General features: G+C 38.6%; 1 protein-coding gene across 17 annotated transcripts in view; it reads right to left on the bottom strand.

The window, feature by feature from the left end:
• pleca (plectin a) overlaps positions 1 to 19404 on the bottom strand; it is a 137275-nt gene that overhangs the window by 38416 nt on the left and 79455 nt on the right. For 7 of the 17 annotated variants that reach the window (XM_041809360.1, XM_041809362.1, XM_041809370.1 and 4 more), the window contains 5 exons: positions 13498 to 13559; positions 9300 to 9314; positions 7518 to 7607; positions 5700 to 5777; positions 5441 to 5533 (listed from right to left, as the gene is read on the bottom strand). In XM_041809360.1, coding sequence (XP_041665294.1) covers positions 5441 to 5533; positions 5700 to 5777; positions 7518 to 7607; positions 9300 to 9314; positions 13498 to 13559 — 338 coding nt within the window. Of the gene's footprint in view, positions 1 to 5440; positions 5534 to 5699; positions 5778 to 7517; positions 7608 to 9299; positions 9315 to 13497; positions 13560 to 17579; positions 17704 to 19404 lie in introns of those variants that run through there. The other 10 variants (XM_041809361.1, XM_041809363.1, XM_041809372.1 and 7 more) reach the window with 3 other exon arrangements.

The following is a 19404-nucleotide window of genomic DNA, read 5'->3' as shown; positions in this document are numbered from 1 at the left end:
AAAAACAGAAGTCATAAGGGAGAAAAGGTCTCTGAGTCACTGGCCTTACAAAGCGACATTGTATGTTTTAAAAATTCTCATTAAACGCTCTGACTGCTGTGAGTGAAATGTTGGACTGACAACAGAACCATAGGCAAATTCCTCTTTTTATAAGAGCTGCAAGGCTGAACTATGAGTCATGAGAACACTTAGAAAAATCCTCAGAAGTATTTCTGTTTTGAAAAAGGACAAGACAAAATTTGGACAGGTTGAAGGGATTGATGTGAATTTTATGATTTATGTCTGCAGCTGAGCCATTGTGTTTATTTTGCATTAATCCAACACTTGTATGCCTTCAAGTTATTCCCTTTTGGTCACTACATGTGCTACGTCTATAATCAGAAGAATCAATGGGACTTATGAAAGTGTCTTGTGTTTGTTTTGGTCGGCATGACATAAGAGAAGGGCAGGGCTGCAGATAATACTGTGCACATGCTGCAGAGGACTGCAACAATCACAGGAAAGCTTTGAATGTATTAAGTCTTTAACCAGTCTTCATGCAAAAACTCCACTTGTTCATAGCTCCAACAGTTTAATATAATTTGCAAGCAGGATTGCAAGATATTATCAGTATGATATCAGTATTGCCAGATACACATTAATCATGGGTGTCTGCTGATATGTACAACCAATATATGGGCTGTAGATATCAGCCCAGGCCTGTGTTGAAATATATATATATAGCCTTGGCATCTATCAGCCATAAATATCTGCCTATATCTGCTGTAAATGGCTCGGCTATAGCTTTGGCTAGAAAAAACAGAAGTCTGTATGAATAAGTTTGTGAAGTTTTAGGCAGGACTATCAGATCTGTCAGTTAAAGTCTGTTTTTCTTCACCCACATTGGATATGTGCAAAAAAGCACGATTCTGCATCTCTATTTGCAACTTCTACTTTAGTAATAGATGCCTCTTTCATCATCTCTTTTGTTTTATTGCATACGTAAATAAAAACACAAAAAAATTCCAAAGTTATATAAAGTCATTATATCAGCTGCAAATTTTGCATAACAAAAGAGTTGCACTTCCAGTCTCTTACTGGAACCAGTGTGGCTCTGAAACCTCTCTAAACTATTTACAGTGTCTTTTGGTATGCTTATGAGTCACAGCAGAACTAACAATTTTACTTGAAGGCTCTTTTTTTTTTTACAGGAAAGGGTGGAGGAGGGAAAAAGAAAGCATCTCTTCCTTCTGCAGTTTTCCCTCCAGAAGGGAAACCCCAGTGCTGCAGAGTGGACGTGGGCACAGGGTGACTCAGACTCAGGCAGACTGAATGGAAACAGACCCTCCACCCTCGCGGCCTCCAAATTTAAGGCTGTTGAGAGAATCCTGACTTGTTCCCTGTCACGAATCACACCCATTATTTCTACTGGTCACCTGTGGATCAGTTAAGTATGGCTGCACCAGGGGAGCCTGCAGGAAATTCACCATTGTTTGTGAGGATAGCATGAGCCAAAACAAAGAGATTAGGGATTTGTTTTGCAGAAATAATGGCTACCTGATGACTAAGACTATCTGCATTGACTGCTTTTGTTTGTTTTTATTACTTGAACAGATGCCATGTCTATAAAACTTTTCACATTTGTGTTTTTAGAAGGGAAATGATGGGAGAAGCAACAGTGGATACAGTGGAAGCAACGCCCACGTCTTCTGCCAGCTTTCCCGAGGGAATCACTGAGTCACACTGAGCAGGGAACATGATCCCACATCCCAACATAACCATCATAACCATTATAGCATCAAAGAATCTTCATGTACTCCCACTCTATTTTCCAAAATCCAAAATACCAGGAACACATCTGCACTCTGACTAATGCTTTCCTCTGCTGTGGACTTAAGTAGCTGCTATGAGCAATTTCATACTGTTTATGTTACAGGACGAGTACAAAGCCACTGGGTTGAACGGCACCTATAGATCTGCACGAGACCAATGAAAAAGAATACAAAATAAAAGATATTCTAGCATGTGAATGAATGAATAGCTTTTTTCAGTGTTTAGTCTTTGTGCAGTCAAGGGCAGGAGAAGCTGTAGTGCTGGTTGTGCAGAGGTGTTGCCAAATGTCAAATAACGCCCATTTAGAAATGACTGGTTGCTGGACTCCCCTGTTCTGTAACTGCTGTGTCAACATTCGGCTAAACTGTGGCTGATGATTGAGCCCCATGGAGGGAGCAGCAATCTGATTTTCCTTAAGGTGCGGAGGAAGCAAACTAATCACAACGTAATGAAAGCTAACTATAGAAAATGCATGTAACCTGTGCAGAAGGGAAAAAAGATTGTGGGATGTTGCGTGCCAATGTGCAATTTGAAATATAAAGACCACATGGAGTTCAGGAAATATGATTCAACTGCAAGTAACAAAAATTAGTTGGTTCATATTTAACACATGCAAACAGCAAGGAATTAAACTTATGTAATCTACTTTTCTTTGAGGGAAGGGTCTGTTGAGAAGGTAACAATCTGTAGTCAAAGACTTCAGTGCAATATAATCCTGTTAAGTGTGCAAAGCAGATAAATGCAGAGATGCATGTGAGCAAGTGTACGCAGAAAACTCAACTGCACTGACTTTACACCTCACCTGTCATTATTTAATTGCCTGATAAACATCCTCCAAAGTGGTGGTCTATCTAAACTGCAAGACTTCCAGACTCTCACTCTACTGTGCCATTGCCAACTCTGCTCAATCAATACCCTGTCCAACATCCCAGCATCCACCTGTGAACTATGACGGGGGGTTAAAGAGACAAACTTGTCACTCTTTAAACTCTTCATATGAATTTAATTAGCAAGGAGTGATGAGGTCGGAGCCTAAATGCCATAAAAATCTACTGCTGCTGTGATAAATGTTTTATCCCTTAAAATACAATTTGTCTGACTGAACTAATCATTGTTGCAGAGTTTACAGATATTTTGTGTTTTAATGTCATTTTTTTTATATATGTTCTGTTGCTTTATTACTTTCTGATCTTGTATTTGAATGTTTTATATTTTAATGTCTCATTTTCACTAAACATTATGTCTTTTAAAGCAAAAAACCTTGATTTACGGGTTGTATGAAAGGTGCTCTATAAATAAACTTGCCTTTGAAGATTCCATGACAAGGATCATTCTAGAAAAAAAAATGTACAGACTAAGTAACTATTAGCCTGAGTTTCTGACTTAACCCAGGCTATTCATCTGCTAGGCATTTCCTTTGAGGTACAACAAATACACAAGGGGGTACCACAAGGTTAGGCCCTCTATTGGTTACTAAATTTACTAGGGGTGTGACGGTTCACGGAGGTCACTGTTTGGTACGGGTTTGGTTCATTGAACATAAAGTCCTGAATTTATAGGCCTAATTCTCAGTTTCTCTCATTTGTTAATTTTAAGCTGACGGTAGTGAAGCTTACAGTTTAATTATTATGTTATTTAGACCTACCTGTACAGCCTGTGTTGTATCAAACATGAAAAAAGAGGAAAACAGATAAAAAACAGATGCAAAATAAAAAGTAACACAAAAACGAAAAGTCTACAGTAAAACACACGACTTTAGAAATGTTTTAGTGTCATAAATGACCTCGACCTTGTCTGCTTTTACATCCAAAGACCTAAAAAAGCGTGGAGAAGTTGGGGAGAGGGAGATGCTGGCAGGTCTTGCTGCTCCTCTGCCAGTGCACCCCTGGCCAACTTTTCTTCTTCGTGTTTTTGCTATGCCTGTTTCCTCCTCTTCTTTGTTGGTTGTTTCCAAGCAGTTAGCAAACACTTACGAGTGTAACTGTCGCCTAGATTTGCTGGTAATACCATCATCAGTGATTACTTCTTTTCTCCAATCAGTCCATCAATTTAAGAAAGAATTCAGATGTTTTCATTGTGTGACTACATGCACCAAACCGTGACCTCTGAACCAAAGAATATGAACACTGTTACATCCCTAATATTTACTGATTACATTTGACAGAATACTCCCTGTTCTTCTTTGCATTTATATGCAGATGACACTGCTGTGCACCCATGCCTACACAGGCATTTTAATACATTCAGCATATACTGGACTTGGTACAAGATCAGCTCTGTCAGCCGCAACTTCTTCTAAATGTAGATAAAACTAAACAAAAAGAACAATGTCTGTTCTAGTACCAACACATCCACAATTATCAACACTTCATTTCAATACCCAGCCATCCCAAGTGAAAGGTAAGAAAACTGTAATGGAATTTTTGTGATTGTTACACAATCACATAGTTCAAATTTTGTGATAAGTTACACTCATGTCCACTTCTTATCCCATACTCGACTGGCATCTTGTAAAGATTTTTCTGTGAATCATTTACAAAGCCTAGACAACTTTTAGTCTCACACTGACTTTAAACATACTTTTTTCCTTTCAAAGAAACTATTCCAGCACTCCATAAAAAGTATCCACACCATCCCTAATTGTCTGAGAAAATTTTCACTGTAGACGAACAGGAAACAAAGTTGGTTTCTTCTTTAGAAAACTCAAGGTTTGTACTTGATGAGAACTTGTCTTCCAGGGAGTGCATTCAGTATATTGCTAAAAAGATGAAGGTTTTACTTGGATTCTTAAAATGTCCTGTTACTCTGTATCTGTCAAAAAGAGGCAAGTAGTCTACTCTTTTGATCTGTTCTTGATTAGGGTGATGTTTTGTACATAAATTCCTCTGTTCAAAGTTTTCATAGCTGAACAGTGTCCATCATGGTGCATTGACACTTAACAGACACTCTTCTTATTCACTAATTTTACTACTTTTCCTACAGTCCGAAGTGGTTTGGGAAAAAAAAGGCTATCAGGTTTTCTGCACTTTTACTCAGGTCAACCTTCAGACTCATATTTTACTGCAAAACTTAAGGACCCTGGGGGTTTAAACTCTTGAATTCAAACTTTCAGTGTGCTATTGTTTTAGCTGATGTGCTTTCTGTTCTTTTGTTTAAATTTGTGTATTGTTGCCATTCTTGGTCAGGTCCCCCTCAAAAAAGAGATATCTGATCTAAGTGGGCCTAACCTGGCCAAACAAAGGTAAAATAAATGGAAAATATTTTCTATCCATATCATCTATAGCCTAGTGCAAAGTGTCTGTTTCTGCAGATATCCATGTTTTTTGCCTGTATTGTATTGCCTGTTTGGTATTAGGAATTTGTCTGGGTGTGAACCTTTCCCCAGTGGGTGTGTAGCCCTCAGCCAATAACAGCACAGGGGAATGAGGAAAGGAGACCGTATAAGGCAAAGGAGCCAAAAAGGTGCAATGAAAACACTACTGATATTTTAAAAATTGAGTTCTAGTAAAGGGGTTATCTGAATGTTTAAAAAAATAAATCAAAAATTGGTTTGATTCTGTCTTTCAGTGGGTAGATGCACTTAAACCTACTGATATCAAAACCAGGCCTTTAAAGTGTCCAACTTTACCTGGAAGTGCAGGATGATGGTCCATATCAGCCCCAGGGTCAGCTTAGGGTTTCCATCTGCGATGTCGTCATTTCTGATGTTGACAAGCTTCACCTGAAAATGAAAAAGAACAAAAACAGTAAACTGAATGGTTATTTTGAAGTCTACATATTTGCACCACATAAATGAGTATACACAAATGTTATAACACTGTGCCATGCTTAAAACTCGTCAATTAGAATTGTGTTGTATGAGTTTAAAAATCTCATTGGTCACTGACCTGTCTGTGTTTGAGGAAGTCCAGGGCGATCTGTACATTCTGCAGCTTGTGAAAGCGCATCCGGCCTTTCTCCCGAGGCTATAAGAGACGAAATGACACTAAACATCACCAAGAAACGACACAGAGTTTGAGTGATTAACAAACAGCAAGGCCCCATGACTGAACAACAGGCATTTCAGTGCCCAACAACACCTTTAGTCTTTAGCACAAACTTCTATGCTATAATACAAAAAACTTTTACAGTCATGGTCTGAACTGAAAAACAACAAATTTGAAGAGTGGTTCAAATTCGGCGTGGTTGTGATCGTAGTGTTTGACCAGATCTGACCACTAAATGATCCTGAGAATGCATCGACAGACCAGCCAGGATGTCTGCAGGTGAAAGCATGATGATGAATGATCTCTCTGAACGTTGGCAGCAGTCCTCTAAGAGAAACATGTTCAAGCACCGTATAAAACACCATAAAACCTCATCTAAAGTCTGAGATCGAATCTATAGCAAATGGAGCTCAATCCACTGGAATCTACAGTTTCTAAACCTGCACAAACAGAAGAGGAGTGGACATGCACTGTTGCTCCTCATTTTAAAGCCAGTTAAAGCTTTGCAGAAATATGCAGCACATCAGCTTGCAGTGATGAAATTCTGGCTTTTTATTTCAGTATGGTGAGGAAACACTGAATGCAATCCTTAACAATTCAAGCTGACAGTTTTCAAAAAGACCATATTAGAGGTTTTATACTTCTAGATAAAACTGGAACAGTTTAATCATCAACTTAAAAGAGCAGAAATACCCATGAGATAATTAAGAGCCTGACTGACACTTATGTCAGTGGAGAATTTATCAGTTAGTTAAGATAAGTCTATCCCAGAAATACTGGTATATATTTGGAGATTAACAGTTGTATTGAGGGGAATATTTTCATGTTGATTTAAGCCAAAGTTGTCTCAAACAAGCCAAGAATAATATTTTATTTCTTGAATGCAACATTCTTCCTTTCCTCGAAAAGTGGAATGCTTCCTTTGATTTGAAAAGAGTACAAAAATCAACTTCAAATATGAAAAGTTACTAGATTAAACTCTGTTTTTAACAGCAGAGCTACAGAAATCCACTGAAAGTGCATTCCTTAATCTCAATGACGCCTGACCGTGCTGGCTGACTGGTTCAATGGAGGATGTTGATACAGAAAGGGGACAGAACAGGGAGTGAGAGTGTCATCATGCACGACCAAGCAGCCACCCGGGGTGGTGACACATGCCCCGCCCGAGGAGGCGGCCAGCCGCAGGCCAGGCGCCACTCACCAACCGCACGTTCCTCACAACGTCACGCTCCCTCGGCTACCACAGCAAGAGCATCGCAAGAGAGGAAGGCAGAGGCAGAGGAGGGGAAAGTTCAGGGTCAGCAAACAGGAATTAGATAAAGAAAATCCAGGGGTCAAACAAGTCAGTGCAGAGAGGTTACGAGATGGAAGCAAAGAATGAAAATTAGTGTTTTAAGGCTACAGCACCAGAGGGTGTGTCCCCAAAATAACAGTGCTCAGATATTAAATCAAAGGAGAGCGCATAACCTCAGCATGTTCTGAAATGTTCAAAAACCTCCAAAGAATCAAAGTCAGAGCATGCAAGAGTGACAACAACCAGAATCATTAAAGCAGGTCAACATTTCAAGCAGATTGACATGTAGACAGGACAGTAGGACAAATATGACAGCAAATTAATTCACTGATAGAGGAGGAGGGGACAACAAGAAAGGTGAGGACACAACATGAGGGTTACAGCAGAAGCTGATGTCCTAATATCTGAAGGCGACCAAAGCTCACCAGTGTCTCCCCAGAGAGCACCTCCAGCAGGGAGATGAGGTTGTGTCCATCTCTGAGGTCCTCGTACAGGTCAGTGATGTGTCTCTGGGACTGATGGGAGGAGAGAGAGAACAGTTTTCAGCAACACATTACTGATTTGTACAGATTCATGCCAGCATCAACAAACCCAAATAACACAATCATACAAGAACTGGTGAAAACATCAAGGAAAACAAAATAGGAATTCTAAGAATTAACAGACACAACAGATTTCATTTTTCATTGTAACCTAAAAATAAATCATCCTAAAGTCGGTGTAAAGTAATATCAAAGTTGGTTTCTAAACACCCAATGCTTGTTGGAGAAAAGTTGCTGTAAATACATAAAAAACAGAATCATTTGACTCAATAATGGATTTAGGGAGACGTTTTCTTCTTCATTTGGTTCAGCTTGTTAACACACAGGGGTGTCCCATCATAAACCTGCATCAGTTCAGTTCATCTGCACAATTCCAAATCACCATGAGTTTCAACATCACAGTCTGAAGTACTGCTGTCTAGCTATGCCTTCATTCTGCAAGTCAATCTTTCCTAAATGCCAGAATTGAAAGAAGACTCTGCCTTTAAATTTGACTGAAGATAACGAGTGTGACATTTAGTCTGATGAGATGTCAAGTTACAAAATGATTAATAACTACCAAATTAATTGCCCACAACTTTGACGAAGAACTAATCAGGTTTGGTAATTTCTCAAGGATTAAAAAGTCAACATTCTCTGATTCCAGATTCTCCAATGTGATTTTTCCAAATGTCTTCTTTACTGCTCTATGGTGTCAATAAAAAGGAAGTCATAGACTTTGTAAGATTCTTTCTCATTGCATAGAAAAGTAAAATACTGGTTATGAGTCCAGTGTGAATTGCAGCATCGCAATCACAAATTCCCACAATCAAATGCAATTCATGTATGGCAATTTTTTTTCCAATTCTCCAGATATTTTACTCGATAATCCCTGCAAATTAAATTGCTTATTCCTGTCATCATTTTTGGCATGGAGAGACTGCAGCTAGGGATGTCACTTACTTTTAAACTTAACAATACTCATTAAAATCAAACTGTATAAATACTTGTTTCAGTACCACAGTGACTTTTTCTTGTAAGCGATTATCAGAGATTGCAGGAAAAGACCTGCACACTGTCTAGACTGTACAAAACACTGGCAAGATTTTGGTAAACAAAATGCTGTCCAAACTTGTATTATTTTCCTATGCACCAGTCTTGTAAAACTGTAGATTTCTCAGGCTTCTGGATTATAAAAATAAAATATACTGAATAGTTTGAAAGCTTGTAGTATGAGAAAAGTATCAGTAAGCGCTGAAAATTTTGACAACCTTATTTGCAGCATCACCTAATCACAACAATAAAGCAATATCATCTAATTACCAAAAGGAATAAGTTTGATTAGACTAAAACAATATTTGAGATCTAACCTAATCTGCACTTTAATTACACCACTAAAACTACCTGTAGGTTTCATGTCGGCCCATTTGTTCTTGATAATCTTTGCTTTAAGTGTTTTATTGCTTTTTAAATGATTTGAGGTGAGTTTTAAGTAAACATGTAAAGACAAGTTGCACAGCAGAAAGGTTGTCAGCAGTTAGAACAGAGTGTGAGAGTTAAAATAAAGCGGGTTAAAGGTTGAAGGGTAAAGTATGGCAGTGAGAGCAGGTCAAAAATGTTAACAGAGACATGCAGGCGGGATTGAACGAGTGTCCACTCAGCACTCTGCTCACAGACAGCACCTACCTCTGCCTTCCAGTGCTGAAGGGACAGGATGGGAGGACAGGATGAAGGATGGGGAGAAGAAACAGTTTGGTGAGAGGAGATATAAACTGCAGGGACTCGTGAGGGAAAGAAGAACAAAGGACAAACATGCAGACGCTGGTTTGATACGACAGATGTTTGATGAAAACAGTGGATGGTGAATAAGTCTGTGTAATATTTTTAACTTTTTAATGTGATATAACTTGAAAAAAACTGTGTCTGATTTGGTGAAGACTGCAGAGGAATAGACCTGTTACAAACACATACAAAGAAGTTTTTCATTTATCATTCTGTGATGAGACAGGCGCTCCGAGCTACAGTAGATGGCACTTTTGAGACACTGGACTGTGAGAAACGAAGCGTCCCTGCCTTGTGTTTTTTGTTTTAATCTCATGACTTTGCTGTGACCATGAGGCCAACATGCCTTGAGGGCGAACTGATCACCGACCCGCTCAAGTCTCTTGGCTCCAAATCTGAAGGATTTCCCGACAAAGAAAAAAACGACTTCACTAAAATCCTGTGAGTCATCTGGTGTCACAGGACATAAAGAGCGGCGGACATTCCTCGATTTAATTCACTTCAGTTCCCATGAGAAAACAAGGATTCACCAACCTGAATGTGTTGGTAGAAAAAACAGAACTGAAACACTTCAGGTGGAGAAGAGTAAGAGCTGTCTAAGAAATGTGAAGATTCGTTGATGATGTTGTATTTCATGTAATTCAACTAATCTGCTCTTTATACACAGAAAAATATAGTGTATACAAAGTATCATTATTTAATTTTTTTTCACAATACTTGTAGCATAGTGCAAATGTTAGTAACAGAGGTCTTTGAATTTAGGGCAGTTATTGTACTCTCTACCTACTTAGAAAATTCAATCAGGAAAGTGCTGAAGCTACTAATGAAAAAAAAAATGTGTAGAAAATCAAATATATGCTATTTAATGATGGATTCGGTTTTTTAAGTCATCTCACAAGCAAAAAAACTTCAAAGTAACATATCTAGTTCAAGATTTCATGTTTTCTTGATAATATTCCAAAATAAATGGACAATCTAAATAGAAAGGACTGAAGGCAAGACTAGCTAGAGCAATACTTTTGCCACTTTTGTTGTCCAATAATCTGATAATTTTCTGTGGATTCATTTCTGACGAGTACAGACCAGGTGAAACTTTTACCCTCAAGGACAGATGTGACACTGGTGTGTGTTTCCCTTTAAGACCTGATGTGATGTGAGTGCGTTTTGGATGATCTTACTGTTTTTTAAGATTCGTGACAGGTTGAAATATATGTATTTCATTTGCTGAAATACACATTTCAAGGCGGATGGGCTAAAAAATATTGAGGTTTTCGCCTTTTTTAGCCTCCCTGCAGAAAGGTTTCGGGATGAAAACGTTTTTTAAAGTTAAGAAGTGACAAAGATGATGGTTGACAATTTGAGTGCAGGTAGCAGCTGATGTCAGTATTTTAGACGACATAAACAGCACTGGTAACACCCAGATAATGGTGTAGCTGGGAATGCTTTGGTTTACCCCCCCTTTGTTTTTGTTTTTTTTTTTTGCTCTGTACATTTACAGTTCGGAATATAGAAGCATGTTCATTCAAAACAATTAAATTCCCTGTTTGTATAATCTATGATGCAAAAAAGATCTCTGTTAAAATTGGAAAGATGTTGGCTGTGGATCAGTGGTAGAGCCAGTCTTCTCCAAACCAGATCTTTAGAGGTTTGTTCCCAACGCCTGTAGAAACATGTTCAAGTGTCCTTAGGCATGACAGTTACCCCCAAACTGCTTCCACTGTTATACTGACAGGGTTCTAATACATAAGAATGCAACAGTACTTTTGAGCAGTTGGCCAATTTACACATCAGCCTCTGCTATCAGTGTGTGGATGGGACATTTATTGCTTTAGTAAAACAGGCATGTCAGAAGACTTGAGCACTTCTATACACTCACCAACCACTTCATTAGGTACACCTGTTCAACTGCACATTAATACAAATCAGCCAGTCACGTAAGCTATCAATGCATTTAGGGACTGCCATGTTTAGCAATGGCAGTGCTCATTTTCATTACAAAATCAATGCAGCACAGCATTTTTTGCACTCTACATCAAGGCGCTCTGTTGAAAACAGTTCAACTTTTGGAGAAGTGCTGCACTGATCAATGTCACTTCTCCCTAACTGGCCAATCAAAATGAAGAATGGACAGGACTTATGATAATGTTATAATGTCATTTAGCAGACACTTTTGTCCAAAGCGACATACATCTGGGCTTTAAGGGCCTTACCCAAGAGCCCACACTGGACATTCATTGACCAGAATTCAAACCCCAATCTATTGTAACAAATTCAGTGATGTAAACCAATGAGCTATTCAGCCAAAAGAGAAATCAATCTGCTTTGTTTTTTAAAGTTTCCAGGTTTACAGCTTTTGCTAATGCCAGGACAGTATCCTTTTACAATGTTTCAATGTTTTCTTGGTGACATTTCCTTGAATAAAGGAAATTACTAAGAGCTATGAAAATATGATGAGGTTTTTGATATTAGTAAGGAAGCAGAAGTAAAGTTTTGGGACTTTTCGACAGTAAACGCTGGTGAGAAGAGTTCTGAAACAGAGGTTGGGCACTGCCAGCACAAGAAATAGCAGCTGTGGACAAAGGCCCTTAGATATTTAGACATGGTCAAGACAATGTGTAGAAGAATGGAGAAGAAAAATGATTGAAGTGACTTTAAATGTTCTATGGTTGTTGGTGGTCTGGCGGGCTTTCATGTTGTTTATGCCAAATTCTGACCCTATCACTTGTCAGACCCAGAAATGCTTTTGAATCTTTAATTGTGCAATTTTGGTGAGCCTGTGTGAAATGTGGCCTCAGTTTCCTGTTCTTAGCTGACAAGAGCAGCACCCGATGTGGTCCTCTGCTGGTGAGCCCATCTTCTTCAAGGTTCAACGAGTTATGTGTCAGAAATGCTCTCTTGCATACCAAGGTTGTAATGAGTGTTTTTTGAGTTCTTGTTGCCTTTCTATCAAGCTTAGACTAGTCTGGTCATTCTCCTCTGACCTCTACCATCAACAAGGCATTTTGGCCTGGAGAACTGAAGCTTACCGGATATTTTCTCTTTTCATTTTCTGCAAACCATAGAGATGGTTGTACTTGAACATCTCCATTCTGATGCTAGGTTTAAACTTAAGCTGGTTGTTTTGACTGTGACTGCATGCTACATACCTGCAATGGTTGCTGTGTTGTGATGTGCTAATTAGATATTTGCCTTTATAAGTAGCTGAACAGGTACCTAATGAAGTGGTTGTTAAGTGAGTACTGTACAATTACCATTTAGCTGGTGAGGGTTTGCTTTAAACTTGAATAATTACATAAATCTAATACCAATGTCATATGAGGCAGAATTTAAACAATGGATAATTATTACAGGACTAACTGATAGATGTGCTTCTGCTGCTGCATCCTTCATTCTTCTGTTCTGACAGAGAGAAGTGGCTCCTCTTAAGGGTCACCACTTCACTCATATCACTTAACGTCATAGCGGCTGTAGACAAATTTAGCACCTTAGTGTAACAGATTAGTCGTGGTCTCTGCTTCCTGTTCCCCTGCAGAGCCCCGAGGAGCCGCCCCAACCATCTGCAGGCCACATGTGAAACCTGAGTGAGCCCCGGCCCACAATGCCGCTGCTCCCCAGAGCCAGCTAAAGTGAGACCAGGTGTCTGTGACTCACTCTCTCACATGTATACGGTTAATGCAGAGAGCATGTGTGGATTTTACAGTGTACTGAGCTATGAGGATGTTTTCTTTTTAAATTTTTCCGATGCTTTTATAAGGGAGGTGTCAGGAATGAGAATATGATTTTTCTTTGAATTTCTTTCCAGAATCTGTGGTTGTTTTCTGCTAAATGTTCCCATACTCAGTTACATCTGTGCAAAACCTCCTAAAGACACATTTTTGTGTAAATGAAGTTATTGTAAGCAGGTGGGAAATAAAAATCACCACAGGAATTTGACTTCAAGAGAATAATCTTTAGGTTATTCAAGGACAGCTGGTTTCTCTCTTGTTGACTTCAACTCTCTAATAAGCTAAAGTGAACATTTCTTTAAACTTATGTTAGTTTTAATAACTAGCTGAACATACTTTGTTGTGGCTGTTTTAGTGGAGTTGATGTAGCATCTTACCTTCATCAGGTGTTTGTTGACCCATTTTGTGAAGGTCTTTTTCTGGACTCGGTCCCGTTCATCTATGAAAGAACAAAACAAAAAAAAGCTTGGTTAGGTCAATCTTGCAAATGTATAGTATTTTGTTTGTAAAACCACCAATTCCAAGTCATTCAGCGTTAAAATATTGTTTTATTAATGTGTCTCCATTCAGCAAACCTTGTTAGCATTGCGTAATGCATCAACAGAGGATATTCTGTCCTATTATTTTTGTAGTGTTTGAAATAGAATTTTGTGTTTCTATTTCTTTTTCACTGCCAGTGTTGAAATATGTTGGGATGCACTAATGCATCAGTTAAACATGAGTAAGCTGATAATAGAATTGTTGATGAACATCAGCCCATGAGCAAATAAAGTGCCATGTCACTTGTGGCTTCGTTTGACTGCCGACCAGTCCAGGGTGTACCTTGCGTTTCACTGACTGACAACTGGGACTGGCTCCAGCTCACCCACAACCCAGATTGGGATGAGAAGTACAGATAATAAATGGCTGAATGGAGTATACCTAACAGCTAATTCAGAGCCAGGTTTTTCTTGTCAGAAGTCAACAGTTTGACAAACTCTGATTTCTTTTTTCTTGGTCAAATGTGAAAGCAAATGTCGGTGTGTGGTAATCTGTCATTGTTTTCAGAGAAGGATCATAACAAAAATTTATATTCAACCAATCATAGAGCTAACTGAGAAACAAACAACTAAAAGGTACCGTCCAAATCCCTGAGAACTGTTTTGCTTTCCACTAGAGTTAAAGGATGAATGGCATTTTCATCTTAGTGTGAGCACCTCTGCTATCTGGGACTGTTTTGAGTTCAGGACAGACAAGGAGTTAAAACAGGTACTGTGTACCTGCTGAGCTGCTGTGGCTATACCTTACCTTTTGTTGCCCTTTTAAAACACTTTTTATTTCATTTTTGGTATTTTGTCTTTATTTGATAGGACAGGTAAAAAGAGACAATGACATATGGCTGGAAAGGAAGGGGGAAGACGTGCACCAAACATGCACTGAGACCAGGGATCAACAGTGCCCCATTTGTGGATATTTTCAGAGAAAATGTGAAAAACCTCTGTCACCAACTGTAACAAAACTATTAAAGATTCAGTACGTAGAGTTTTTGCTGTGAAATATCTGTATTAATTCAAAAAGTGACCATTCCTATATTTTATATAGTTTTAAATTGATGTCTTGCGGTATTTCAAATATTACCATAAGTTTTTAAAGACACAGAAACTCTTGGATGTTATACCTGTATCCGGGATCCCCTGGATCAGTATTTCCAGCAAGTTTAGACCAGCACTGCTCAGTGCCGCCCACCTCTGTTGCCTCCTTCATAAGACTACTTCTTGTTTTGAATTGAGGACTCTGTTCAATATGAATGGCACCTCATAAGATGTACTTGCCAAACAGAAAACCACAATAAAAAAGGTACTTCTCTGTTGCGCTGGCATCATTCCTGGGGGCCGCTTCCAAAGGGAACCTGGAAGTACCTTATTCAGTGCATTTTGCCCCATTCTGAGGAATTCATGAATTTTCTGTTTCGCAAGTACGCCTTATGAGGAGCAGTTTTTATTATACAGTACTCAAACAGCGGAGTAGCAGAGATGGGCAGCACTGGTCTGTACTCATCATACTGTGTTATTATTTTGGTTAAGAGCCCCCACAGTGGCAAAATTTACATACTCGCATTTAAGACCCTCCCAAAACAGCAAAGTGTTCAAACAAAACCAAAAACGTCATCAAGCTGCAGCAAGTTAATGCAATCATACAAATATTGGACAAAATGAAAAGGTGTTCTTATAAATCTGTTAGCAAGGTTTCCATGTGTAGTTTTGAAAACTTAGCACTGAAGTTGGAGTACTTAAGAGCAAACTTTAATCTGTGATCTATTCAGAGCTGCTTCCTGTTGCATAAAACAATTGTAAAATCTTATTTAAGATGCTCAAGGCTGTGAAAAGTTTCTGGGTGTATCCAAGGAAACAACAGAACTGGAGCAAAATTGTAAAAAATAAACAGATTTTATTTTAGATTTTTGTTTCTCCCAAAATCCCTAAGGCTTTCTTTGCAACCCCTCAGAGGGGTCCTAACTCTGAGCTTGGAAACATTGCTTTAATAGACAGCTGGTTCTAAAATAATCTAATGACATAAAACATCAAAACCACACTGGGTGAGAACCTAAAAGGAAAAAATGCTTAGATATAACAAATGTGCTGTGCTCCCAGAGTTACAAAATGATTGTTTACCCCCAAAGGAGCAAAAGCAGTGAGAATGTGGCTCTAACAAGACATTCCTGAAGTGACACATGCAGCAACAGCACTCCCTCTTATGGTGGATTAAACCTGTCTATAAAAACAATGAAACAAAAAGCATTTGTCAGAGGAAACACGAGCTCTGAAATCCCTCTGATTATCACCTTTAAACAAACATGTTCCACCTTGTTGGACTGTTGCTGTTTTTGGTTTGATTTCAGTATCTGATTATTCCAAACATGGCTGTCACATCATATCACCTACCAGCAGGTATGAGGAGTGTTATGCAATGTTTTTACTAAATGTTATCAAGCATGATGTTTCTCCAGAGAGAATAAACACAGAGAGAAGACTTTTACTTCCTCATTGCAGAATTACGAGTAGTTGTCAAACAGAGAGGCCAATGTGACACAAGACCACAATGCACCCCTTCATCAATCTTTGATTTTCTACAGCCAGACAGAAGGGAGCTGGGTTCGATTATCTGATGTGGGGCTGACATCAAAGCGTCATGTTGGAGAAGTGAATAATGAAAAAGGGAACAGAGAAACCATAGAGGAGACGACATCCCATGGTGCCAACGCCCATTTCAGGGTGGCATTACGTCGATGAGTCACGATCACATTGGAACTGTTTCACAGTTGAAACTGAGAAGTGAAATGATAAAACCTCAAAAGCCAAATTCAGAATGGAAATTGTTAATCAGAAAACAAAACTGATCTACCAGCTGTTCAGTATGCTTGTGTTTCTTCATGTCATCAAATACAATGGAAGTTATTGATAAAAACAACTGCAAATCTGCATGTAATGCTCCACAAACCAGCGTGTGTCAAAGAAAGCAAACTTCTCTGATCCCTCTGACAAATAGTGTGTTTGTTCAGTTAAGGTTTCTGTAGCCTGGAGCAGCAGGCGGAAAGCTGGAGGTTTTCTTTCATCCTCAGAGTCAAGGATTCTTTAAGATGAGGTGAGACATATCAGGTCTCTGCAAAGAATGCTTTTGTCTGTATAGAAGCATGGATGACTGAGTATTATCAGCAAATCACATCATTAAGTTACTGAATAAACAATGCTGCTGTAATACGGCGTGTCAGGCAAGAACTAACATGTTTTGTATGTACAAAACTCCACAAACACAAGGGAGTAGATAAGATTTACATGCGTCTTATTATCAAAATGGAATAGCCATAATTATAGTGCGGGTCAGTATACAACAAGTAAAAAACTAATCAAAATCCCTGCAGGAAACGTCTTTTAAATCACAAGAAGCAACTTTTATGACAAAACAGGCTGTACAAACACTGTAGAAACAACTCAAACTACCTCAGAGCAGGATAGAGTTTAGTTTAAAGCACAAGCAGAAGGACCTCTATGGTTAAAATGTTTGCTGTTTTAAGCAATAACAAACTGATTATTCAACATCTTCTGACAGTGTAAAAGGTAGCATTTATTCAGAGCTGTAAAGATGCAGTCTTCTTGACCCAAACAAGTAATATAAAGGAAATCCAGCCACACATATTCCCTATATTAGCCTGTTTTCATCTTAAAATGGGTGTCAGCACTGCTGTCCAATAAAAGGAGGAAAAGCCATGACAAATGAAGAGGTGTGGCCTATTTGATAAATGAGAGGCAGAAGACCCCACCAACAAACTTGGCATACATTTTCAAGACATTAAACTACCATTTATTCACAATTGAGAACTTCAAATCAAGATTTTCAAAGCAGTGAGTTTTATTTAACAGCCAGCAGATCGATTTCTGAGTTACATTAAAGATGAAATCCAGCATAAAGACGCAGACTCTACCTTTCCTGTGATCCATGGCTCTTAGCATCCCTTGGTAGTATGAGTCCTCTATGAAGACCCCATCACTGCCCATACTGTCAGAAGAGTAGTTTCTAAATCTCTGCTCCATCTCTGCCACACTTGAGTTCACCCGAAAACCAAACAGGAGCCCCTGCAGGTTCAGACCTGGTCTCACTTTATGAGGACTTGCACTTCTTCTTCTTCTTCTTCTTGCCTGTTACTCTCAGTATAGGATCCTGTAGTTAAGTGGGAGTGTTCAAACCACTGATTCAGTTCCTGAACACAAGTCTTTACTCCCTTTTTTCCTCTCCCTTTCTCCCCTCTCCTTTTTTCACCAGCTATTGCAAAATGCCTGCCTGCAGGCGACGATGTCAGGAGCTGTCAGTCAGCGCAGAGTGAGGGGAGATTCTCCTTTCTGCCCAGCCTTGATATCTACACCCAGACCACACCCAGAGAACCACACCCAAGCGAAGACCCTCACTCAGCAGGACCCGACCACAACAAACATCAGTACTGATTACATCCACATGCAAAGACACAAACAATCCATCAGTCTGTGTCTTTATTTTAGTCACTGCTTTTTATCAAATTTAATGTTTTTTTATTATTTTAAACCAATTACCTTTTCTTCCAAGTGTATCAGGCTGTCTCTGGGTTGAATTAATCCAAACATATATGAAAAGGCACAAAATACCCTAAACAACAATAGAAAAATAAATTGAAACTTGCAATTTTACAGTGCCCATTTCTGATTTATGAAACATGCAATGCACTGTTTTCAGCATAAATCTGTGATAGCAGAGTTTTGCATTTTTTCAGCTAGCAACAACTACAGAGAACACCTTATTTAATATATTTGCTACATAAAATATCTTTTTATTTTGTTTGTTTGGTTTGTTTACTTAGTCAACACTATTTGGGCAATTTTCATCACTTCAAAAAGTGTAATATGAATTTAGGATGCCAAAAATGTAAATATTATTAAATACATTTCAATATCAAACGTTTCAAAGGCATACCATCTTCATTATTTTGATGACTGATAGTACTAAAATTACTGCAGCTTTAAAAAACTAAATATATTTCATAACACAATAAGCATTTAGGATAAGCCTGTGGCTCTGTCACTCATAGAAAATCCCTCATGATCCATCAATCCTGACAGAGAGCTTCATACGGCACCAGCTCAAGCTCACTGTGCAAAGTTGGAGAAATGGAGAGCAACGTTCAATTCAGCCTCTGTTAGGTGGCGGTGAGAACAAACAACAAACTTCTGCCTTTATCTGTTATATTTCCATGGTTGATTTACATATAATACAAGCAAGCCAGAAGGGAGAAGAAAGCAGCAGGCACTGTTTTAAATCATCAATCAACATTTAAATGAGTTGGACTGATGTGGAAATTTGTATCAAATCAAACCTGTTCCAAAAAAAACAAAAAACAAAAAAAATCCAAAGATGGACGAAAATTTTGGCGGCGGCTCGCAAACATGATTAGAACTACATGAGCTTGGATTGCTTTTTTAACATGTGAAAAATGTTGATGAAACACAAAAACGCCCTTGACATTCAATCCTAAAACCTTATTGAACATTACAAAAGTATGTTTTTCATTGTGTCTGTTTAAAACTAGATCTGTCAGACAATTACATTATTTAGAATTGTGATTAGTCTCAGAATTTCTTTTGTTGATCGTAAATGATCTCCCTTTTCTTAGTCGCATTTTTAAATGTGACAGTTTACATTTAAAAAGGTTTTTGTGACATTTTGGATTTTCATACTGTTTATACAAAGAGTAATGAACTTCCTGTTTGGATACAGATCTC

This window comes from Cheilinus undulatus, linkage group 16 (assembly GCF_018320785.1).
Source record: "Cheilinus undulatus linkage group 16, ASM1832078v1, whole genome shotgun sequence".
Lineage (NCBI taxonomy): Eukaryota > Metazoa > Chordata > Actinopteri > Labriformes > Labridae > Cheilinus > Cheilinus undulatus.
Note: the sequence above shows the minus strand (reverse complement) of the source record. Positions and strands in the feature narration are given on the sequence as shown.